The sequence below is a fragment of the Sturnira hondurensis genome, unplaced genomic scaffold, assembly GCF_014824575.4.
Source record: "Sturnira hondurensis isolate 20B ecotype Veracruz unplaced genomic scaffold, ASM1482457v3 Scaffold0009719, whole genome shotgun sequence".
NCBI lineage: Eukaryota > Metazoa > Chordata > Mammalia > Chiroptera > Phyllostomidae > Sturnira > Sturnira hondurensis.
The window spans coordinates 393386-419657 of NW_028082350.1; the positions used below are offsets into that span (position 1 = coordinate 393386).

General features: G+C 41.6%; 2 protein-coding genes across 3 annotated transcripts in view; both read right to left on the reverse strand.

The window, feature by feature from the left end:
* CFAP44 (cilia and flagella associated protein 44) overlaps window positions 1–19318 on the reverse strand; it is a 123110-nt gene extending 103792 nt beyond the window's left edge. Inside the window, exons 1-5 of the mRNA XM_037057378.1 lie at window positions 19262–19318; window positions 13197–13315; window positions 6093–6248; window positions 5435–5594; window positions 3292–3454 (exon numbers count right to left, since the gene is read on the reverse strand). Of these exons, the coding sequence (XP_036913273.1) occupies window positions 3292–3454; window positions 5435–5594; window positions 6093–6248; window positions 13197–13296 (579 nt within the window). The 5' untranslated portion in view covers window positions 13297–13315; window positions 19262–19318. The remainder of the gene's footprint in view (window positions 1–3291; window positions 3455–5434; window positions 5595–6092; window positions 6249–13196; window positions 13316–19261) is intronic.
* A 5023-nt stretch (window positions 19319–24341) lies between these two features.
* Window positions 24342–26272, reverse strand: part of SPICE1 (spindle and centriole associated protein 1) — a 61875-nt gene continuing 59944 nt past the window's right edge. For both annotated transcript variants that reach the window (XM_037057385.1, XM_037057384.1), the window contains exons 17-18: window positions 25537–25624; window positions 24342–24395 (exon numbers count right to left, since the gene is read on the reverse strand). In XM_037057385.1, coding sequence (XP_036913280.1) covers window positions 24342–24395; window positions 25537–25624 — 142 coding nt within the window. The remainder of the gene's footprint in view (window positions 24396–25536; window positions 25625–26272) is intronic.

A 26272-nucleotide genomic window follows, 5' to 3' on the forward strand; every position in this document is an offset into this window, starting at 1 on the left:
GTTCAAGTAAATACCTACCACTTCAACTTTAAACAAGACTAGGGTTTATAGGATGGACACTCACTAAGATAATTCTAACACCAAAAGCAGCAAACTTTTATGGCATGCTTACTATGTACCAGACACTGATCTAAGTTTTATATGAATTAATTCCCTTACATTTCACATCAACCCTGTTAGCTTGCATGCCACCATCATTCCCATCTTATTGGTGAGGAAACTGAGGCACAAAGAGGTTAAGTAACTTGCTTGAAGTTAAACAGCTGGTAAATATGAGAGACGGGTTTCAAGCCAGATGTCTGGTGGAGCCAAGAAGCAAATGAAGCTAAAAAAAAAAAACCCCAGTAGATCCCAACAACTTACGAGGGTGTGGGTTAGGACTATCTTTCTCGACCCCTACTTACAAATAAATATTATGTACATATGTGGTCTCAGAAATCTGGACAGGGACTCAGGCAACTCTCTTGTCCTTCTAGGGATTACCTACAGGAAGTGAAGAAGTTTTGGTGCTTTCAGACAAAAAGCTACTGTGGGGCTGGGTTTCCGTGTTTTCCTCCATTTTTAGTAGACCCGGAACTATTAAGTCATTTATTTACGCTCAACACATGGATTTGCCCCATCTTTTCTGAAAGGTAGCTTATATGCCCTCAAATGCATTTCTCACAGGTTTCTCATAACCTTGCCAAAGGACTTAAAAATGAGGTTGGCCAGGGCCATGGAGGAAGGCCCCGTCAGTCTCCAGCCACCAACGCTCCAGCACAGAGGGAGAAGCCCCTGGGGACTCACACCTGCCTGGGGTCCAGGTGGATGAGGGTCATGGACAGCCTTCCTGACCAACTTCACCTCTACTGCTGACTTCAGACCAAACTGTTGTATAACAAGACAGAAAACACAAACTTCAAAACTACTGTTGGCTATCAGGTGGTAGAGAAAGAAGGGACAGTTAAATGTTGCTCAGCAGATGCTGTGGGCCTCAGGGCTCATGGAACCCAGATGGCCTCTGGCTAACTTCCCTCCCCACAGCCCAGGACCCTTGAGGTGGACCCAGGGATATTTGCACACTGCCTGCAGGACAGTATCATGTGCTTAGTATCATAGTTTGGGGGGTTTGCTTTTTAATATTTCTATTTTTATTGTTGTTCAAGCACAGTTGTCTCTGTTTTTGTTTTCTGTCTCTTTAAATGGCTTTTTAATTCTTCAAATTCATAGAGGTCGTGAAGTCTTCTTCATTTAAATCCCTACATGTTCTGAGCAGTGTTGGACACTCAATTTTATAGAATGAAGCCTTGCTGAATTCCTTAATTAGTCTTGTAACAAAGTCCCTGAGGACACGGACTTTATCTTGTATGCCGTGTACAGACTGGTGGTCACATGAGAAATGGAGATGAGATGACCTGTCACTCTCCATCTCACTGTACGCTGTTTCCATAGCCAACCTCAGGTTGGGGGTCTCGAAAGATAGACTCTCAACCCACATCCTCCTAAGTCCTTGGAACCTAATGTTTTTTAGTTCCATTTGCTTCTTGGCCCCACCAGCTATCTGGCTTAAATCCTGTCTCTCATATTTACCAGCTGTTTAACTTCAAGCAAGTTACTTAACCTCTCTGTGCCTCAGTTTCCTCATCCATAAGATGGGAATGATGATGGTATCCAAGCTAACAAGGTTGATGTGAAATTTAAGGGAATTAATTCCTCACCTTCTCCATTCCCACTGCCCTGTCTCTGTCTCACTCCTCAGATAAGAACCTTCATGATTGTTGCCAGTGGGCGGGGCTTGAGGGGCTGTGGGGCAAGGGGAAGTACAAATGGATCTTTACAGAATAGTCATGGATGTAAAGTACCACCCTACAGTTAGATGATATTGTAATAACTATGTATGGTGCCAGGTGGGTACTAGATTCATCAGGGGATCATTTCACAAGTTACATAAATGTCTCAACACAGCATCGGACCCCTGAAACTAATATAATAGTGTACATCAACAGTAATGCTTTAAAAAAGATTCTTCTAAACCTCTGCGCTCACATCCACTTGTAACCTCAGTGTCCTATTAGGTCTCATCTAATCTAAAGTAGGGCCCACAGCTCCCTGCCTGCTCAGCCCAGGCTCAGCCCCCTTGCTGGCAGCCCTCTGCCTCAGCAGCTGCTGTGAAGTGGGCACTGCACCTTCCAGTTCCACCTCGTCTACTCACCCTGGCAGGCAGGCCAAGGACAGCGCACACTTGTCTTTGGATCACGATCCTTCTGGAAGCCCTCCTGAGCGTCTCATGTAGAACCACAACCTGTATGAGACCCACCCGCCGTGTGTTTCTCCTCCTTTCCCTGCCTGTCTCACACAGCGCAATCTGAACAGACGTCCTTCTGGAGAGGACAAAGACACCAAGAAGGGCCCCTCAGGTTGTTTGTTACTAATGAGAGCAGATCTAGGGACACCTATTTCTAGGAGCAGAGAGTAGAAAAATAGCCAAAGGAAAACTTTAATCATCGGGCCAGCCATTAGGACGAAGTCCGGGGAGCTACAGTTAGAAAGGAGTTTCAATTTGACCACCAGGGGGCCATAGGTCACCTCAGTAAAGGCAGTTTCCAGGAGGTGATGGCAAACAAGACAGCAGAAGCTTGACTTTGAAGAAAAGATGCAAACAAAGTGGGTAAAGAGCATGCATGGTAAGAAACGGACTTTTAAAATGAGGACAAGTTGATTTAGAATGCATTATGCTGAGGACAAAAAGCCTAAGGAAGCAGAGGCTGATGACCCAAGAAAGGGGATGACTGGTGGGGACAAAACGCTGAGAGGAAAGAAGAGACAGGCTTCAAGTTACACGCAAGTCCTTCTGTGGTCTGCTTCAAACTACTCACTGTACATCCATACTTCAACTCCAAATGTCCACTTACATACTTATATCTTCTCTGGCATTCATCTCTATTATCTGAATCACCACTTGTGTTTTTCATTTCATTGTTTTTGCAGAAGAGCAAAAATGTGCATTCAAATGTGCATTCACAGTGCAAAAAATCTACACGGCCATAGGGAAGTCACTTAACTTCCCTAAGCCCCAGATTCCTTATCTGAAAAATGAGATGATAATATTAATACTACAACACTGCAATATTACACAGAGAAAATGTCAGTGAATATTGTGGTTGTAATCACTGAAGTGAGAATGCCTGAGAAAAAAGTCCTCTGTGCATTGTACATAAGCCCACAATGCTGTGTGTGAACATTGGCACCTACCTGGCTATTCACAGGACAATCAGAAAAGATGGATTTTTTTCTAAGTTACTAAAGGCATACCCCAATGATACCAATTCCTCGACCGCTGCTGCTTCGCAGGTAGATCTGTTCTTTGGTTTTCAGATTCAGAAAGATCAGCTGGTTCCCAGCTATGTACATGCTGGTATTGCTGTCTAGAAGTTGCAGGTTGGCCCGCTTTCGGCAGTCATAACCAAAGGAATGTCTGCAGGAAAATTGCTAAGGAAAAGAAGTGAAACAATGTAACCATCCTGGAGAGAGGAAAAGTAATATGGAATAAACACATTTTTTAAAATCCATACTCTTGGGTAAAGGTTCAGAGTTGAAAGGTTTAGTCTGAAACTCAAAATTGTTTAATGTATTACTAACGCAATTTTGTTCTTAAATTAGGTGAAAAATTCTCAAACTCTGATTTAGATACTCTTTTAAGTTTCTTACAGAAAACCACATGGGAAGCTTTGTCGAAGTGCATAAGACCAAGCCCCTCTGCACATGAAAATAGGTCCAGGAAGTTATCAGAACTTGTGCATTTCAGGAAAAGTATATGGTGATTCTCACACACTACCCCATTTGAAAGAATAGTCTAGAGGAAAGCTAAGCACATTATTTTTGTCAGTAACTTGTCTACAAAACAAACAAACAAAAAAAACAAAGCAAGGACCAGAGAGCGGAAACTCTAGGTTACAAGATTCAAGGTGAATTCATTTTAGTTACACCTGGGATTGAAACAGAGTTAGAAACTGTAACAATGTGTGCTATTTCTATGTAAAAAAAAATAAAATTGAGTCCGGAAGCATACCCCCCTAGCTCTGTAAGCACACCTTTTACCAGAAATCAGTCAGTGGTCTCGACCACGTGGCCACACGCACTGCCCCTCTGCAGGCGGGCATACTATACTAACCTGCCCACCAAGGGCCTAAATGGAGACCATCTCCTAAGCGCCCACCTTACAAACCCAACGCCGAAGAGCATCAGTCATCCCCATCCTTACATTTCCTCCCAGACTCTTATGGCCCAGACCAATTAATACTTGTTATTTTGTGCCCAACTTTTTTCAGGGCTGTCTCCTTGAAAAACAGTGTGAAGGTAGTAACACCTGAAAATGGCCGTATCAGTATTTCAAGAAGGGAAGTCATGGTTTTAACTTGACAGGCATCGAAAAAGGGATGTCAAGCTGGCAGAGAAGGTAAACAGGGATGAGGCCTTGTGCTCTCCTTCACATCACACCGCATGAAAGGACAGCCAGAAAAGCATCATTTCTCTTTATGGTTACTAGGCGTCAATCAAAAGCTTAATTAAATTAAGCTCATGCATTTCTAGCTCAACTTCTCTAAGGGCCAAACTTCTTCGAAGTACCTAAGATTGGGGTTGGCAAACTTTTTCTATAAAGGGCCAGGCAGTAAATACTTCAGGCTTTGTGGGCCACGTGGGCATTGTTGGAACTTTTGGGTTGGCCAAAAAGTTTGTTTGTTTTTTTCTGTAAGATGGCTCTAGTAACACTTGGTTGTCTTTAACTTCATTCAAAAAATTTTTTCAGTTTGTATTGTGACAGATGTCATATCAGCGGGCACTAAAAAACATTAAAATTGGTGAATTTTTGTGTAGCTATTTTAATACTGAATGAAGATGGAAGAAAACATACATTTTTGGCTTACTATGCTTCATTATTGAAAGAAAGGTAAAAAACAAACTGAAATGCATAAAAAAGTTTTGTGCTGTGTATGGAGAAGGTGCTGTAACTAAATGTGTCAAAGTGGTTTGACAAGTTCTGTGCTGGAGATTTCTCACTGGAAATCCCTGGCTCCACAGTCAGTAGATCAGTTGAAGTTGATAGCGATCAATTGAGACATTAATTGAGAACACTCAACATTATGCCATGTGGGAAATAGTTGACATACTCAAAATGTCCCAATCAATAAAGTTATGGTGAAAATGAAAAATGTGTCTTTTATTTTACAGGAAAAAAAACACATGAACTTTTTGGCCAACCCAATATTTAATCCTTTCCTTACAGTGTGATGGCAGCCGTAGCCGAAATGTACATGAATGAGTGTGGCGGTGTTCCAATAAAACTTTATTTAGGAAAACATAGAGAAGGCCAGATTTGGTCCATGGGCCATAGTTTGCCAACCGCTGACCTAAGAAGCTGAAATGACAAAATTATACGTAAGAAACAAATGGATACACAAGTGTGAGAAGATCCAGTGGTATGTTTGAATCCGGAGTCACAAACGGCATGGAAACCAGCTCCATATACTCATAGAAGAAGCTCTCTGATATTTTCTTCTTAACTTCCTCCTCTGCCTCTTCTGCAGCTGAGCCAGGGGTTTTCATATACTGAGATTCTAGAAAATTAAAATATTTCAACTAAGAAGGGCTTCTGGGGAGTCTTAAAACTGGCTTTCACAAAGACAGGAGGGATGTGCCTGGCCTGCAGTACTCCAGCAGTAAGGCCCACCGCTCGCCCAAACATGGGCTGCCACCCACCAGGGAGCATGGGAGGAAGATCTAACTTGCCTGTGTGCCGGGTTGAAGGCCAGCAGGGGACGTGGTTTTCGCAGTCTCAAAGGGAAGCTCCTCCTCGGTTCCCAGGGAGAGTTGAACTCACTAATCCTGGGCGGAGCGCTGCTTGGACCACCCCACCCTCCAGAAGACAGAGCAGGAGCCCTGTCTCCCTGAGCCTCAGAAACGGAGACTACACCCCCCAGCTACTAAACCACCGTGAGGTGAGTGATGTCACACATCCTGCCGATTCTCTTTCTATGGATTTACAACTGTTTAAGTTGGTCAATTTATCTTTAAAACAGTGACAAGCACTGGTAAAGAAAACTAATAATACTCACCTCCAGTGCTTTCCTGGTAATCATCTTGAAATGAGCTGGAACTCCCTTCCAAATGTTCCACGTCTGAGTCGTCATCCACTAAATATGATTTCTCCCCTTCAGTTAATGTTTCGTCCGTGATATCTTCTGAGACTTTGTCATCTTCTTTTGTGGTGGCTATTGAAAATCGTTTGTTTTCATAATTTCTAAATTTTGAATTAAACATTTTCTTATTTCCAAAGTGGCTACTCCTTCCAGTTTGTGCTCTCAAGCGAATGAATTTTAGTACTCAAAACTTGCTAGAAAAGTCATTTTATTTGGCCATTCTTGTAATTTTTCTTAAAAAGCCTTTCCTGTGAGTTAATCCCCATTTTCACTTCATTTCCAATCTATTTCCTATCACAGCATATTTACAAGAAACTAAAAATTTAAGGGAAAAAATTGGCTAGTGTGCTATCATTAATTCAATTCAGTATTACCGACATTCATTAATATATAGTTGCTTCAAGGATTAATACATGTATACTCAACTTTTCATAGTTTACTTAGTTGATATTACAATACAGAGGTTGGCAAGCATAAGTTTACAGTTGTTCATATGGAAAATACAATAATTAATAAATAATAATTCAAGAGTGAACTGTCCTGCATACTCACAACTATAAACCTACTTTAGCCCACCCCTATACATATATTTTGTCAATTGAAAGAAGAACTAGTCATTAAGTCAATAAAGAGATAGATGATCTGAACAACACTATAAAACATGCTAGCTCAATATTTATAAAATACCACATTTGCCAATATAAGATATGCATTCAAGTGTACATGGGCCATTCACAAAGTACATTCACTAGCTGGGATATATGTTTCAATAAATGTAAAAGGATTAAAATAACACAGAGTGTGTGTAGCTTTGATAACAACATAAGCATATTAAAAATAAATTACAGTAAGTTCTCTCAAAGGCCTACAAATATTTGGAAAGTAAACAGCATACTTAAAATAATTTATGGATCAATGAGAAATAAAAAAATTAAAATACTTCAAACTAAATAATAATTAAAATATATCAAAAATTTTGGGATGAGCTAAGGCAATGCTAAGAGGGAGATTTATAGCTTTCAGTCCATATAAGAAAAAGAAACTCAAGAATTAATAACCTGTCCAGATAAGATGGAGGTATAGGTAGAAACACTTCACTTCCTTGCACAACTGAAAGAATGATAAAAACAATTAAAAAAACAATAAACAACCAGGAGTGCCAGAAGATCAAACTGCATGGAACTCTGACAACCGAGGAGATAAAGAAACATCCACCCAGACTGGTAGGAGAGGAGGAAACGGGAGATGGCAGTGGAGCTGAGGGGACACATGGCAAGGCATGGACCATGTGGGCGAAGCAGGGCTGGCTGAATGGGAAACTGAAGAGGAAACCTCTAGCTATAAGATCGATGGGCGTTGTGACAGCAGAAGAAACTCCCAGTCTCATAGGAGAGTTCGTTGGAAAGTGGGGCTAGAGTGAGGGACATTGTTCCCTCTCTGACCCCTTTCCCACAGACAGGCCACAATGCAGCAAAGAGGGTTGCCCTGCCCTGGCGAATACCTAAGGCCCCATCTCCTTACAACATAGCAGGTGCTCCAGAACAAAGAAATATGGCCCAAATGAAAGAACCAAGCAAAATTCCAGGAAAAGAACCAAGCATCAAGGAGATAGACAACCTATCTGATGCAGAGTTCAAAACACTGCTAATCTGGATGCTCACAGAACTGATTCAGCTCAGTTGCAAAGCAAAGGAAGAAATGAAGGCTACACAAAGTGAAATAAAGCAAAATATACAGGAAGTAAACACTGACGGGAAGGAAACCTGGGCTCAAATCAATAATTTGGAAGAAAAAGAAGAAATAAACATCCAACTGGAACATAATGAGGAAACAAGAATTCAAAAACATGAGGAGAGGCTTAGGAACCTCCAGGACAACTTTAAGCGCTCCAACATCCATTCATAGGGATACCAGAAGGAGAAGAGGAAGAGCAAGAAATTAATAACTTATTTAAAAATAATGAAGGAAAACTCCCCCAATCTGGCAAAGGAAATAGACTTCCAGGAAGTTCAGGAAGCCCAGAGAGTCCCAAAGAAACTGGACCCAAGGAGGAACACATTAAGGCACATCATAATTAGGTTACCCAAGATTAAAGAGAAGGAGAGAATCTTAAAAGTAGCAAGAGAAAAGGAGACAGTTACCTACACAGGAGTGCCCACAAGGCTATCAGCTGATTTTTCAAAAGAAACCTTATAGGCAAGAATGGGCTGGAAAGAAGTATTCCAAGTCATGAAAAGCAAGGATCTACATCCAAGATTGCTCTATCCAGCAAAGCTTTCATTTAGAATGGAAGGGCAGATAAAGTGCTTCCCAGATATGATCAAGTTAAAGGAGTTCATCATCATCAAGCCCTTATTATATGAAATGTTAAAGGGACTTATCTAAAAAAAAGAAGATACAAAATATGAACAGTAAAATGACAACAAACTCACAACTATCAACAACTTAACCTAAAAAACAAAAACTAAGCAAATAATTAGAACAGGAAAAGAACCAGAGAAATGGAGATCACATGGAGGGTATTCATTGGGGAAGGGGAGGGTAAGAACTGGGGAAGCTACCGGGAATAGGAAGCATGATTGGTAGGCATAAAACAGATGAGGGGAGGTTAAGAATCGTATAGGAAACAGGGAAGCCAAAGAACTTACATGTACAACCCATGGACATGAACTAAGTGGGGTGGGGGATGCTGGAGGCCATGGGGGCACAGGGTGGAAGGGGGATAAAAGGGAGAAAAAAATGGGAAAATAAAATACACTTTAAAAAGGGAATTAATGATCTAAAGTTCTACTCTAAGACTAGAAACAGAAAAGGACCCCCCCCCAAATAGAATGAAAGAAATAATAGAAATAATAAAAATGAAGAGCAAAAATCAATAAAATAAAAAAACAAACAATAAAGAAAATTAGCAAAGCCAAAATCTTCTTTTTTATTTTGTTTTTTAATTTCTTTTAAATTTTATTTATTTATTTTTAGAGAGGGGGAAAGAGAGGGAGAATGAGAGGGAGAGAAACATTAATGTGTGGTTACCTCTCATGTGGCCCCCACTGGGGACCTGGCCTGCAACCCAGGCATGTGCCCTGACTGGGAATTGAACCGGCAACTGTTTAATTCGCAGCCCGTGCTCAATCCACTGAGCTACACCAGCCAGGGCAAAATCTTATTCTTTGAAAAGATTAACAAAATAAATAAATTCCTAGCTACAGCAATCAAGAAATAAAAGAGAGCCCTGCCTGGCGTAGCTCAGTGGATTGAGCATGGGCCTGTGAAGCAAAGGGTTGCTGGTTCGATTCCCAGTCAGGGCACATGCCTGGGTTGCAGGCCAGGTCCCCAGTAGGGAACACATGAGAGGCAACCACACATTGATGTTTCTCTCCCACTTTCTCCTTCCTGTCCCCTCTCTCTAAAAATAAATTTTAAAAATATTTTTAAAAAAATAAAAGAGAGACAATACAAATCTACAATATCAAAAATAAAAATAAATCCTACAGTTATCCCAAAAATTTTTACAATTTATAAAAATGTACAAATTCTATAAAAAAGGTAACCTTACTAAACATACTGAAGAAATAGGCATCCTCTATCTTTTAAAGAAATTTTAATTCATAGTTTAATATTTTCCCATCTAGAAAATTACAGGCACAAGTACTTCATTCGTGAAGTCCACCAAATATTTAAGGAAGAAATAATAATATCAATTCTACACAAAATATTTCTAAAATTAGAAAGACCAAAATGAGGCCAGCAAGAATTTAGCCCTTTAATAAGAATCAGAAATCAATGTCTTAGTAATTAACATTCCTTCACCCCTATAAGAAATGCCGGATGTTTTGGCTGGTACGGTTGGCTTAAATTTCTTTTTCTTTTAAGATTTTATTTATTTATTTATAGAGAGGGGACGGGAGGGAGAAAGAGAAGGAGAGAAACACTGATGTGTGAGAGATTGCACACCCCCACTGGAGACCTGGCCCCTAATCCAGGCATGTGCCCTGTCAGGGAACTGAACTGGTGACCTTTTAGTTCACAGACCAGTACTCAACCCACTTAACCACACCAGCCAAGGCTGGCTAAAATTTCTTAATAGGACTCAGTTATAATACATTTAAAGCCATTGTTGAGTCTCGGGAAGAGTCCACTTTAATCTCTGCTTAGGTGGAAAAGCAGAAAATGCACGCCACATGAAAATTCTAAAGAGTAATATTTTGCTCAAATACTTCAGCAAGACTGAGAACAAGACAAGGTCTCGCCGTGGGTGGGGGCACAGCCATCAGGTAAGTGGCTGAATCAGGATAGAGGCCTCTTCTCACAGCACCAAAGTAGAGGGTTCCAGGGGGCTGGCAAATTCTTTCACATTATCTTTGGGACCCCAAACCCGCGATGTGAAGTATTTTATGAACTAAGCACAGAGCCAGGCCACACTGGATCAGGCCTGACTCCAAGAGGCCTCACCCAGGAAAGGGAGGTGCTGAGGTCGTGTTGGACAAAGATCACTGTCATTCAGTCTGGCCATCCAGGAAAATGCTACCAAGGACTGGAAACGACAAAGTAGATATTCCTGCATCAGAAATGCAGAGAGGGCTCTGGGGCTTTGAGTTCTTCTTGAGCCATCTTTTAGACTGTTCGTGCCTGTTACGTATCAGGATCAGAGCCCTAGGTGTTCACCGGAGCAGGGCAACTCAGTCGCTGGGTTGTGACGCTGTACGTGGGGACGGGGTCAAAGAGGAGCAATGGCGGTCCCATCTGCCACCTCCCGCCGCTGCCGCCACAGCTGCCACCATCACCGGGGCCCGTGCCTTTCGTCCCACTGCACGCGAATGTGCCACCACCGTTAGCCCTCCACTGGGTTCGCCCACTGCGGCCTTCGCGGTCCGTCTCACTGTGCGCGAATGTGCGACCGTGGTCAGTCTGCCCCGCACCCCGACTGGGTCCGGGCTGCCTGTGTGCCTGGGTTGGGGGATCTTTCCTGCCCGACTTTGCTCTGCTGCTGGCTCCACCCCTCTTACCGGTCCCAGTTGAAGGGTTCGTTGTTGTGGGACTTCCGTATAGTTCAATTTTCTGTTCTTTGGCTGTGTCTTTGTTTACTAAACCTTTCTTGTATTCAAACTGGGTTGTGGGAGAAGGCACAGTGTTTCCACCTATGCCTCCATCTTGGCGGAAGTCCTCGACCAAGAAATAGCCAGCCTCTCAGATGCACAGTTCAAAACACTGGTCATCAGGATGCTCACAGAACTGGTTGATTATAGTCACAAATTAGAGGAACATATGAAGGCTAAACTAATTGAAATGAAGGGAAATGCACAGGAAACCAATAGTGATGGAAAGGAAACTGGCACTCGAATCAATGGAATGGACCAGAAGGAAGAACAAAACATCCCACCAGAAAGGAATGAAGAAATGAGAATTCAAAACAATGAGGAGAGGCTTAGGAACCTCCAGGACATCTTTAAACGTTCCAACATCTGGATTATAGGGGTACCAGAAGGGGGAAAGAAACAGCCACGAGTGGAAAACATATTTGAACAAATAATAAAAGAGAACTTCCCCAGTCTGGCAAAAGAAATAGACTTCCAGGAAATCCAGGAAGCTCAAAGACTCCCAAAGAAGTTGGACCCAAGAAGGAACACACCAAGGCACATCATAATTACATTAGTCAAGATTANCGACAAAGGAGTTCATCATCACCAAGCCCTTATTATATGAAATGCTAAAGGGACTTATATAAGAAAAAGAAGATAAAAAATACGAACAGTGAAAGGACAGCAAACTCACAGTTATTAACAACCACACCTAAAACAAAAGCAAACCAAGAGGATGGCTAGATCAGGAGTGGAACCATAGAAATGAAGAACACATGGAGGGTTAGCAACAGGGGCGTGGGAGGAGGAGAAGGGAGGAGAAGGTACAGAAAATAGCATAGACAGTAGGTAGAAAATAGATAGGGGGAGGGCAAGAATAGTAGGGGAAATCTAGAATCTAAAGAACTTGAGACACGTGGTTATAAACTAAGGGGGGAGAGTGGTGGGGGAGGGTGTGTGCGGGTGGAGGGGAATGAAGGGGGGAATAGAACAACTGTAATGGTATAATCAATAAAATATATTTTAAAAAATGAAAAGAAAAAAAAAGAAATGCAGCAAGGGGAGAAAAGCAGAAACTAAACAAGAGAGAGGCAAACTGAAATGTTGGAGAAGGATGATAAGATCCTGTTTTTTGTAAAGATAACTCTAGTGATAGTACAGAGGGAGACTTGAACGGGAAGACTTAAATGGAACTCCTTGTTTAACAGTCCAAACAAGAGGAGATAAGCATCTAAAATTAACCATGGTGTAGAGAAATCATGAATTTACCAGGCACATGTCATATTGAAATAATTTAATGTAAATTTTGAAAATAAACTGATCTCCCCAGGAACAGATCTCCTCTATGTGGACAGTCAAAACTAATCTCTGAAACTATATTTAGAATTCCAACTAAAAAGGATTCTGCTAAGACACCTAACACCACAGTGCCCGGTGAGAAAGAGCTAGCTGCCTTCTAAAAATCCACTTACAAAATTCCTCTTTCCCTTCTATTTGTAACTTACAATACCCTTCTACATATGTTACCCAGTTTAATCCTAAAACAGCTCACAGTTACCATTTTAATGAGTGAGAAAACTGAGGTTGTAAAATTTACCCAAGATCGAGCACCGCTAAGTGGTAGGCCAAGGACGGAAACCCACAGTGCAGCTCTCCTCCGGCCACACTGTACCAGAAAAGCCCATTAAAGACCGTGTAGACCTCACAGGAGGGAACAAGACCCCATGTGCAGGCAGGTCGTGATCAACACAGAGTTGTATATGTGCCAGGAGTGGAGATAAAATGATTAAAATAAAGACTTTGCTCTTCAAGAACTTGGAGTTTAGGAAGGGAGTCAAACACGTGAACCACTTATCCTGTATAAACTTAAAATATGTACTCTTTAAAAATTATTTAGCTAACTGTAGTGCTCAAACACCAAGGGTCTATTATGACGTTTACTTACATCTTGATGCAGTTTGCCAGGACCCCGGAGAATGCCTCCTGCTGCTCTGCGATCTATCTGACTTCCCCTCCTCAGTGTCATGATCATCTGGCTCCTTCATTTCCTCAGCGAGCACAAAACTGAGACAGAGAAAGGGAGAAAGCTGTAAAATGGAAATCATTAACCGATTTCCCCCGCTACCAACTTCCACAAGCACCAAACACCAGGAGTACTGATGATAATCATATATTTGCACAGTATTCAAGATGACTTCACCAGCAGGACCTCACAGCAACCATCGGACACCTCTGCAGAAGAGCGAAATACAGCCAGATACTTCCTCTCCTTTCTTCAGGCAAGCCTGTCATCATGGTGCCCTCTGGCTGCCCAGGGGCTCACGGTGAAACGCCACAGTGAAAAGAGTCCATCTTTTCACTAAACATTCCACCATTCAGAGAACTATCTCCCTTTAGTGTCTAGGGACTAAGGAGGAGGTGTTTGAGACGTGGGTGATGAGTAGGAGTTGGCCGGACATCGAATGGAAAGGAATGTATTAGGCAGAGGGGACTTAGAGAGAGGGCTGTGCCTCGGAAGGGTGTAAAGTAGCCTATTGGCCAGAGCAGGACGGTGAAAGGGGCATTGAAGAGGAGGCAGGGAGCAGACTGCACCTTTGTCTCTGAGCTTGGCTAAGGAATTGAGAAATATATCTATGTTAACTGAAAGCCAAGGAAAGGTGTGAAGGATGGGGGGGTGACACAACGGGTTGCCCCTGTCTTCTCCCTGCATCGCAGCTCTCCGTGTGGAAACACATACTGGATCTCCCTTCTAAGTCCTCCACTTTTCCGCACCAAACACCCCATGTCTCCTCAGCATTCATCTACGGCATGGCTGGCAAGCAGAATAAAACTGGAGTTTGATTCGGATCATATTTGGCATTAGATTCAGGTTTGAATCCCAGTTTTGCCACATAACTAGCTAATCAAACTTTACATGAATTTCTCAAGTGTAAAATGGAAAGGAAGAGAAAACTGCTTATAAATCCACTATGAGAATTAATTGAACTAGTGCATTATTATAACTTCCCCGTCACTAAAGAAAGACTAACATGCCCAAAGCAGGTATGATATATACTATATGACCTGCGGAGAGTGCAATAGGGTTCATTCCATCTGTTGTCTTGAAGTGACATTATAATGATGCCATCTCTTGATTTGGGGTATCAATAGTACATTGACCAAATGTATTGGGAACCAATCAGAATGGCTAATGTAGCCCAGCACTGAATTGGAAAACTGACCAAGTACGAGGCGGCACACAGGACCCAGGTGTGCAGATCGGGTTTCCCATGGGGAACCAGGTTGTCAATGTACCTAGACTGCTTTAAGGCTTGCTTTTGCTAAAACTCCCTCACCCTGAGTTGAAACTGTAGATGTTTAATGCATATCTCTGAAGCAATTAACTGAAGTCTGTGCTAAGCCGTCCCAAGGACGAAATGTAGCCAGATCAATCACTTTTATCATTCCTTTGCATTTGCAACATTTTTTCCTTGTTATCTGTAAGAAGTAATCACTTAAAGTAAACCTAAGTATAATGAATGAGAACCTTCTTTGATGTCATGCTGCTGGAAAGTAATAAAACCTGTCCAGGCAAGGGGTCGAGGTGCTTGCTCTCTCTCAGAGAGTGGCCATGCCGTTTCTTTTTCTCCACAGGACTTCTGCAGTCTGTGTGAGTTTGTTCATTGCATCCACAACACGTGGACCCCCACGGGCCACATCAGAAATATTTTACTATAAACTATTATCAAGAAAGACATGTCTAAGATGGCGCCATTTTTCTTAATCACCAAAGTGATGTTCTATCCTTTTAAAAGTGTGTGTGTGTGTGTGTGTGTGGTGTTTCTTTCTTTCTTTCTTTTTTTTTAGTTGTTTTTCTCTGCTTCCTTCCTTCTCTCCTTCCGTCCTTTCTCTCACCAGATTGTAGATTGTATGCCCACTGGGGTTAGGGGGTATGTCAGAATCAAATGACAGAAAAATTTTAAGTAGCAAGATCTTTAAAATCCAAACTCCATCATCAGTATGTTTCCTGTTTCTTCGAGTCTGTATGCAAAAGCTTGCTTTCTGTGCTTATACAAGTCACTGATTTAAAAATAATTAATGATAATAAGTAATTATAAAAATAATGGACATTGCAAGGCAATGTTAGTTATTGTAGTTTGGTTACAAATTACCACATACTGCAGGTAAACTTGTCCAGAGAGCTACAAACATACCTAAGTGTCATTTTCTGCCTTGTTTTCAAGGTTCTCATAATTTAAATCAGTTGAATTCTCAAAACTGTTGAGCATATTTGTATACGAATGGCATTAGGCTAGGTGGGCATGGAGCAGATACAAAGATGAGCAGTACAGAGCCCCTGAATTTAAATAGTTTACAATCTAAGGAGAAGAAATTGACCATTCTATTTAAAAATTTATAAAGACTTTATTTATTTATTTTTAGAGAGAGAGGAAGGGAGAAAGAGAGAGAGAGAAAAACATTGATCAGTTGCCTCTTGCGTGGCCCCCGCTGGAGACCTGGCTGGCAACCCAGGCACATGCCCTGACTGACTGTCCAGGGATCAAACAGGCAACATTGCGGTTTGCGGGACGACGCCCAACCCACTGAGCCACACCAGTCATGGCAACAGTTCTCTTTAAATACAGTCATGGAATAAGCTTCTCTTCTAAACCACTGGTTCATCTCCATCGGAGGCTGGCCAGACCTAGGACACTCTGACAGTCATGACAACTACAGATGACTACTACAGATGAAGATTTCCTTGATAGAAATCAACATTTCAATATTGGCAGGAAACTAAACTACTCTTTTCAGTTGCCATGACATGGGCCCCAAATAAGGCACTGGGTTCGAGGCAAGATAGTCACTGGGTTCACCCATCAAGCTGAACTAATCATCTGTTGTAAAGAACCAAATGATAATTTTTTTGTCTCCAAGTTCCAAAAACAAGTTAGTCTATTAACTTGGAGGGGCTCCTGGTCTCCTGGAGACTAGCAGTATGATTGGTGAGATGGAATAAGGTGTTTTTCTTTGTTTTGTTTTGTTAGAAGGAATGGACTGGGAAATTGTATTGCAAACTGATGAGGCTCTGGACCCCAGAAGGTGTTCACATCCCAGTTTGGCCTCCTTTTATATGTAAAATTGGAATGATGAGCTTGTCTGGCAGCTGTTGTAAGTATTAAATGAGATCTTTTATCCTATAGTTCTCAATTCTGGCTGCACTTTAGAATCATTTGGGAAACTTCGTATGGCATACCTTTCTCGCGTCTTACTCCCCATGTAATTCTGTTGTGCAGTCGGGGACAAAAGCCAGGGTTAAGGGTCATAAGGTTATATACAGCACCTAGTAGAAACTCAAAACTGGTAGCTGTTTTTACTATAATTACTTCACATTCTCTTTAATACAGCTGGGGCTCAACACATATAATCTTGGACCTTCAGAGTTGAAATAGATCTTACCTCGTTCAACCTCCCCCCGCCAGAGTAAGCCAGCACCTTCGGAAAAGCAGTCTGGTGTGCTGGCCTCACTGAGAGTACTTGGCTAGAGTAGGACCGACTGGGTCTAAAGCCCAGTTCTCCTTAGAGCCATAAGGTATTAAGTATTCAGCCTCTCTATGCCCTAGTATTCTCATCTGTGAAGTATCGTGCGTACTTCATAAGGTCATTCTGAAATATCAGTAAGTTAATCAGTAAAACTTTAAGAACAGTGCCTGGCACATAGTCACAGAGTATGTAAAATGATCGAACAGGTGAATGTATTAATTCCCAAATAAATGAACAGAAATCAGCTTCAACTTCACCATTTCAAGTAAGAAGGTGAACACATCCTGTTAATGCTCAGCTCTAGGTCTTGGTAAGTTCATTTTCCACTGAAATCTTCTTCCCTTTAACTTGGATCCATTTGGTCTTTACGCTTCTTGGGACAAAAAAAAACCCCTCCATTTTTCAGCGATTATAGCCATTCAAATCATTGGAACTGGTTCACTTTTCTCTTCAGGCCCTCTCTGATCCCAACTAAAGCACCCCGATTCTTTAAACCATTCCTCATTAACAAGGCTTCAACCCTTTTCGGGATCTTGATAGCTCAAAAAGTTAATTTCCAGTGCATCATCTACCAACCTCAATTTCATGTCTTCTTTGAAGGATCTGTACCTTTTCCAAGAGATGATGAAGTAAGTGTCGCTGTGCCCGCACCAGCAGTGTCCTTTAAGGCAGCCCAACATCACGTCATCTTTGAGGTGGGAGGGCAGGCTCATCGCATACTGACCCTTCATGATCAGTTTGCAGTCAACTAGAATGACTAAACCTTATGTGTGTTCTTAGCCACGTCCTGTCTTACACAGCTGAATTTGCTAGCTTTGGTAGCCTATTGGCAAAACTGTTTGAAATCTACTTTTATTTGAGTCAGGCTCATTAGCACAGCCTTTAGTGAATTCTGTAACTGACTCATTTCTGTCAAGTTTTCAGTCAACCCTTAGGAAGAGTAAAGAAAACAGACAATGGTAGTGCACAGGGGGGTGTGCTGCCAGAGGAAGGCTATTCGGAAGCTAGATGAAAGGCCCCCCGAAGGTGACATTACTCGTATTCACTCACTAGAGTTTAGGGTCAGTGCTCACTCTCAAATGCAGAAGCATTCCACTTCAGCAGTGTACCAGACTGGTCATATTAAGACTCAGAGGTTGTTGAATTAAAGCAAACACTCAACCCTGGCTGGTGTGGCTCAGTGGATTGAGTGCTGGGCCTATGAATGAAAGGGTCACCAGTTTGATTCCTAGTCAGGGCACATGCCTAGGCTAAGTCCCTGGTGGGGGGCACATAAGAGGCAACCACACATTAATGTTTCTCTCCCTCTTTTTCCTTCCTTTCCCCTCTCTCTAAAAATAAATAAATAAAATGTTTGTTTTTTTAAAAAAGCAAACAGTGTTTACAATGGGAAATAGGACTGTGGAGAGAATAATAGCTGTTTTTTCAAATGTTTTCTGAGGGTCAAGCATAGTTCTAAGGATTCTATACACACTGTTTCACATATTTCTCAAAGTGTTACGTGCTTTTTAAGATGTAACAGCAGAGCAGTTACTCTTGAATCCTTCCCTCTCACCCAGTGCATGCAATCGGTTTGGAAGTCCTGCCACCAAGGGTATAGTTATTAAGCCTCTTGAATGCATCCCCCCCATTCTGTTCCCACTGCCACTAGCCTAGTTCTGGTCCTCATGGTGTGTCAGCTCTACCCCACCCAGCCTCATACCTTGTCTCTCCCAACTCTAGTCCATTCTCTACATTGCCTCTTGTAATTCGAAAACACAGCTTCTGTGCCACTCTTGTATAAAGCCTTTAATGGCTCCTCATTGCCATAAAATAACTCAGATTCCTTGGCATGGCACAGAGGTCCTTCAGCTTAGGGTCTGTTGCTCAATTCTTGTTATCTTCCCTATCCCTAGTTTCTCTGCAGCCCCTTCTCCTTCTCAAAGGTTTTAGTCCACAACCACCCAGAACAACTCACAATTGACTGGACACAATGACTACTTGTAGGCAACAAGTATTTATTGTTCACCTACTATGTGTCATTCACATGCTGCACACTTTACCTACATCATCCTATTTAATTGTAACAAGAACCCGTGTGGTTAGCATCAGCATTGTCCTTTTCAGGGATGAGGAAACTGAAGCGCAGAGGACTCAACTAGCCGAATGTCACACAGCGAAGTGTGGGGCGGGGTGGCTTGCTTCACCCTGAGACCCAGGCACTTTGCCACCGAACTCCCTGCTTTTGCTTAGCGGGGTCTAACTCGTACCACTACTGGCTGTCCCCGCTGGATTATGCTCTACTAGCAGGCACGAACTGTGTCTACTTTGTAACCAGTGTCTCGCTCCACGCTTGCGAACGCGGGTCACTTCAAATACTTGTTGAACTGATCCATTGGAAGGACGAGGGAATGTGTCTAAAGGACTCTGGCGCAGCCTAAAAATAAAGTCAAGGAGGGGTTCACTACTCCCCCACTCACTAACAGGTTTGCCAGGGCCCAAACTTACCGAAGAAACCGACCGCTGCAGCGTTCCTAGTCACAGCGTCGGCCTGGGGAAGGTCTCTGTTTACAGCAGTTACCGTGGCGACGCCTCCGCGTCCTTCTCCCAGCGCCTCGGGCACGCTGGCAGCCGTGAAGCGCATGCGCGCCCAGAGTGGGTGTCACTGGGCCCCTCGTCTCACTCGCCCTTGGTCCCAGCTATTTCGCCAGGTGTGATCCAGGTTCAAAGCCAATTGGAAAAGTTCAGCATTCTACCAGTTTAGTGTCCCAGTTTAATTTTTACATCCAGTTTATATTATTATCCTAAGGATGTTATAGTACTGAACCCAACGGCTTTTGAACGCTTTCAAAAATACCTTCCTAATCATATAAAATGGCCTAAAAGTTCCCCTGACCGAGTAGTGTCACCAGCAAAGATACTTCGGGAGGCTGTCGTTCGTTTGTTTATTTACTTTGATATTTTTTTACACTACGTTATGTCTGTTGGCCTTCAAAAGTAAGTTTCATGTGTGGGCTCTTTGGTTGCAGGACGCTGGGCGCAGAGCACAGAGAAGCTTGACGGATTTCTCAGTTTAGCTGGTTGCTCAAGTGTTCTTGTGGTGCAGCCAGAGCTCGAACTGATTTTTGAATAGCTAGTGTTATTGATTACAAAACATACTTTTAAAACGGCTACAACATCTCAATAATACATGACCAAGAACTTTGTATCCAGAAAATACAAAGGATTCATAATTCAGTAAGAAAAAAACCATCTAATTTTTTAAATGGGCAAAGGACTTTGAATACTTCACATCCCATATATGAGTGGTCAGTAAACACGTGGAAAGATGTTCGCAGCAGTCCTCAGGGAGATGCGCGCAACAATGCACACACTCCACACTCACTGGATGGGTCACATTTTTAAACTGCCAGCACCAAATGTGGAAGGCTATGGAGCAACTGGAACTCCACACACTGCTGTTGGGAATGCAGAATGGCACACTCTGCAAATCCTTTGGCAGTTTCTTTAAATAAACAAAATCTTTAAAAACAAAGTTTAAATCGATACCATACCATTTTATGTCCAAGGTATTTACCCAAGAGAAACAACTTATGTCTGGCTCTGACTGGTGTGGCTCAGCTGGTTTGGGTATCACCCTGCAATGTGGAAAGGTCACAGGTTCGCTTCGCAGTCAGGGCACACGCCTTCATTTCAGCCCTGTCCCCAGTCAGGACGTGTACAGGAGGTAACTGATGGATGATTCTCTCCCTCCCTCCCTCCCCCTCTTTCTAAAAATAAATGAAGCCAATGAATTACTGTCTTTAAATAGATGTAGTTTATTATAAATTATTTGTTAATGAAGTCAATAGGGAAACATTGCTGTATTACATTTTGTTTATTGTTTTCCATAATGTTACACAACTTTCGAAAACTTCAAACCGTGCATTTGTTGGCAATATTCAAATATTCTCTTTAGAAAGTATTCTCTAGGATTTTTTTAAAAAGAACCTAACCTTGTTATTATTAAATTGTATACCCAGGGTGTCTGAAAAGTCAGAAAACATAAGATAAACTTATTTTTAGATAGCATGTTAGTTACATTTTCAAATAACATGCTCAATTTGTTTTGTCAATTTCCAAACACCTTTTCAGGTGAAATACCTTGAGATTAAAAGCACTGGGTTCAATTGTTAATTAGAGAAACTCAAATAAACTCACTACATAATGTCTTTAAAAATCTGGAAACAGACAATAGTGTATTTGAACACTAAAAACTGTCAGTTATTTCTGAGTGTTTACTGTGAGCCGGGTCCTGTTCTTAGTGTATTTACAGGTATTTACCTCAGTTAATCCTCACAACTTTATAGGAAAGACTTCGAATGGGAAAGACGCAATTAATTTGCCCAAAGGGAGACAGCCCTGAGTCCAAGCTTTCCGACTGCAATACTTACACCCTTTGCTATGGTGCTGTGTTAGTTATATCCTGTAAGTCAGAAGTCCCATAATCATTTTAAAAAGAGCTTCACGTCCTGGTTTTACTTCTTATAAGCACTCTGGGACGAGGCAACTTCCTTCACCTGCAGGGCTCAATTTCCTCATGCGTAATGGGGTGGGTGGCATTAAACAACTAACTCGTGAGTTTACTGGAAGATTGAAATGAAATAATGGGGATACCGCAGCTTGGCACAATGCCTGCCGCAGTAATGACTCAATAAAGGACAGCGATTATTATTATTATGGCGCTTCCGTGCCACACGCATGGGGGCATGGCAGCAGGGGACAGGCTTCAGAGACAGACTGCCTGTGTTCCCATTCTAGTGTCACCACCTCCTAGCTGTGTGACCCTGAGAGAGCACTTACGTCCTTGCATCTCATCTGCAAAGTAAGGATAATCGTATCTACCCACATTAAGCTGTCATGAAGTCATGTAAAGTGGCTAAAACACTGCCTGGCACTTAGTAAACAGTAAATTATTATTAAATTCTGCTAGCCCAAATTATTTCACTATACAGTGTAGAAATGACTGTACTACAACTGCAGATTTAATTATTGATCTAGTTTTTCTTCCAAGCTACTATTTGGAGAACTATAAATTTTATTAAAGTCTAGCAAGTGATTAGCAGCTTTCTATTGCGTACTGGAGAAGTTATATGGTGCCAGGCTGTGGCCTGAGTCTAAACAAAAGAAACACAAGTAATCTGAGTTTGGAGTCTTAGGAGTAAATACAAACGTATACATCACAGTCAAATGTAGCAGAGCACGCCCCTCTGCAGTGCGACAGATCCCAGCCTTGAGCACGCATCAGAATCACAGAAAGAACGTATTCAGACACCAGAGTTTCTGAACAAGAGACCCAGAGTAGGGCCCAAGAATTTCTTTTCTAACAAGTACCCTGGGCGATGCTGCTGCTGCTGCTGCTGACAGGGGTTCAGACTGGGGACCCACCGATGCAGTTGGCTCTGAAAGCTGATGGAGGCCTTTTAAGTAATGTAGCTGTTAATTGAAACCATGTACGCACCACTTTATGATTAGGGGACAATAACATCTTTGTAATGATGGATCCCAAACTTGGCTACACAATATAATTATTTTAGGAGGTTTTAAAGTTTTGATGTTTGTGTCCTGCCCCCAAATATTCTAATTTACTTGATATGTATGGAGACTTGGGCATTATGAATTTTAGAAGGTCCTCACATGCCTGTAATGGAAGCTGAAGTTGAGAAGCACTGCTTTAGAAGGCCTAAGAAAGAAAGGCTTTTACAGCTGGTATTCTTGGAGTTTTTAAATCTACTTTTGTAGCAAAACCCAACATTAACAAGATGGATACTTGAACGTCAGGCCCACAGGTTGCCAGTGAGCTAGTGATAAAAGTTTTTGTCCTGGTTCTCAACTCTGGCTTCACATTAAATCACTCTGAGCTTTTAAAAACGGTGTGCCCAGGCCTCAACAAGCCCCTCAGGGAGTCACTCTGGCATCTTTTAAATGCTCCCAAAGTTGAGAATCTTGGCTTTTGAGGTTTACAGAAATATAAGGAAAGGAAAAAACAAAGATAAAGAGCCAACCAGTTGAAGAATAATTAGGAAAACAAATGTAAAAAAAATGCATTCACAAACCAAGCAGATAATCTTACATTTCAATAATATAAGGAATAAAAATAAAATGGTTTATATCCCAGGGAGAGATAGTATTTATTAAACACCACGTTTCAGCCCTGGCTAGCGTAGCACTGTGGATTGAGCGCGGGCCTGCGAACCAGACGATCGCGGTTCGATTCCCAGTCAGGGCACATGCCTGGGTCGCAGGCCGGTTCCCTGCAGGCTAACTACCAGTAGAAGACGCACAACAGGCAACCATACATTGATGTTTCTCTCCCTCTCTCCTTCCCCTCTAAAAATAAATAAATAAATAAAATCTTTAAACACCATGTTTCAAAAAGTGCAATATGGATAGGAGAATTTTGCACTATTTGCAATAATGCAAATGGATACAGATGATTTTATGTAAATAAAATGGTACCAGAAGATGATAATATTATTTTTGGCTACAATAGTGAAGAGGCCCAAAGGAAAGCTGCATCAGACACTTCCGAGAACACAGACTCAGTGACTGCAGGAGAAGGGACGGTTCCCTCAGGGCCGGTTCCCTCATCGGAGAAAGTCCCCAAATACAGTTTCAGTGTGCCTCCCCGCCCCCGCCCCATAACCACCTCACTAGGTGGGGAATTCCTACTACACAGCCAGGGAGCAGATATTTCAAAAACCAAGTTTAAAACAGAAACCAATGCGTGAAAGCCAAACAGGTGCCTTAAAGAAAGACCTACCCTGAATGCTTAATAGATTCAGGCCTAGGAAAATTGATAGCAACTTTTCGTATTCAATTTTGTTTCAAATACTAAATACACCAATCAGTCAATGTTACTGCATTGAAACATTTGAGCTCTATGATCATTATTGATTTTATGTGCATTACCATTATTGGCGACACGTTCACATTTAAAGACCATGTAAGAATTTTACAATATATACAACCACTCTAACCTGCTGAAGCATATATAAACGATTACTCTCATGCCCACTTTTTAAAGCTGTACATTCCACTGATGGAAAAGTAATGGGCTACAGTGACTCTTCCAAAAACAACCAACCAAAGAGGGTGTTCAATTTTTCTGAAAGCCAGACTTTAATCACACAAAGGCATTCTGTTATGATGCATATGCAGCAACTTAGTTCTTCAGAAAAAAATCAAATAGATCAATATTTAAGATATATTAGACAGGAGATGAGGTAAAAAAAAGATATATTAGACAAAAAAAACTGAAAAAGGGTAATAATATATTACGCAAACTTTAAAATCCTTATAAAATATTAGAATATGAAAGTTTATTTTTCCTATAGCCAAAATTTTTACAGGACATTGCAGTTTGGTTAGTTGATAGAAATATATTTGAAAGTTCAAAAATAAAATAATTACTTTATTTCCTTGTTCTATAAGATCTTTGCAGTTTTATCTGAAAGAAGGACAAAAACTCGAAAGCAAGAGCAGGGAAAGGGGGTGGAAGCTCAAGAATATACTGTGAGAGGGAGGCAGTTGTAAAACTTGACCTCACTCATGACACGTGGGTAGAAAGAGCAAACCAGCCTTCTTCATTTCGTCTCTCAGTCTGTTGAAACAGAGATGCAAAAGAGATTAAAAAACTAATCAGAAATGTGAGTCCATGCAAATACACAGAACCCTACGCCCCTGCACAGTACCAGAGGCCATTTTTATTCTCTAACAGACAGACTCCCACGTAACTGATCCCCTGGACAGCAGGTACCCTTGTTGATTTAGGAGACCTAATTTTTAAAAAAATGATAAATCCATATTTTATGCAAATCAGAGGTACAATTTTAAAAATGACAATTATTTAATCTTGCAAATTAAATTTGTTTATAAAATAGTTTACTTTAAAGCATTTTTAGAATATATTAAACAGCGATGGTCAAATTTTCCAGTGTTGGACAATTGGGATATCTGAGCCCATCAATTAATCTGGACTGTAAATACTGGATGTTTATTGAAACATTCACTATTTGGTCTAATTACTGAAGTGGTAACACGAGCAGCAAAGAAGATTCCCCCATATCAGAAGTTGTTAGCTCAAGTTTTCAGATGTGATGTTTATTATTTTAAAGATATCCTCACATTTGCTATGACCAAACACTCAGAGGAACTGTTCGGCTGTATCATCAACACACAAAAATGCCTTTTGCTAAAATTTTGGATATACTGTAAGATGCTTAGTTTCTATGCAATCCTACAATAAATGAGAACACATGACAAATGTGTAAGACATTTATTTACTCTTTGAGCCAAGTGTAATCAGAACACCTCCGTATGGCACCTGGGGCCACAGAGCGTGACCTGCCCCGGGCTCTGACGCTCCCAAGCCCCACCCGGCTGCAGCAGGGACCCAGGGCCCCAGCATCTCAGGACGCCTACGGCACATGTAAGGCACACGCCCAGGCCCTGCCACACTATCTGGACGCTCTCCCCGAAACCAGTAATTCCTAGTCTTTAAGGATTGTTCAAATCCTATTGAAGTTTATCTTATTCCTTAGTTACTCTACAAAACAGAAGAAGTACATGGCTTTTGTGTTTTTCTAATGAAGGTAAATTCATATTTCTTTACTTCTGAAAATTCCACATCATCTTTAGGATAACAGACACAATAATTAAGAATGAAAATCACTAAACCAGCCACCTCCCACCCTCACCTTCCAGCCCCCATATACAGCTCACAATTACATTTTATCATATACCTTTGCTCTTGGATTAACAGGTGTGAGTTGCCCACTTCCTGAGGTGGCATTGAGTGGAGAACAAGAATTACTAGTAGCCCCTGAAGACCTATTTGTGAGGAATAAGAGAGAGAGAGTAATCTATCATTACTAACGTTCAGAAATTATGTAAGACTGACAATTCTCGATAATGGCAAGAACTTGAAAAGGCATGGCTGACATAAGTCCAAATGAGATAAATTATTCATAACATTTTCACTAACCTAAGTCTTTTTTACAATTAATACACTTTCCTTTTTTAGAGTAATTTTACACTTACAGAAAGATTGAGTGTGAAGTACCAAGAGTTCCAATATAGTCCTCAGGCCCTCCTCCCCTAAGGTGATTATTAACACCTTGTATCAATGTGGCACATTTGTTACAATTAATGAGGTAATAGTGTTACATTATTATTAAATAAATCTATTGTTTATATTAGGGTACAAGCATAGCGTTACATACGCATTCTCTGGGTTTTGACAAATGTGTAACGACATGCATCTACCATTACAGCATCACACTAGTACGTTTTTAACATTGAAGGGGGGAATGGATGTGCAGGGGTGAAGACAACGACCCAGGCCGTGGAAGAGTAACAAGAGGTGGAGCGGAGCCGTGCGACAGCAGACACGCAGTGGGGATGGAAAGCGGGCACGTACATCCCTTGTGTCACCATTTGCCACATGGAACCCACACAGGCAGACCACATAATTAGCTC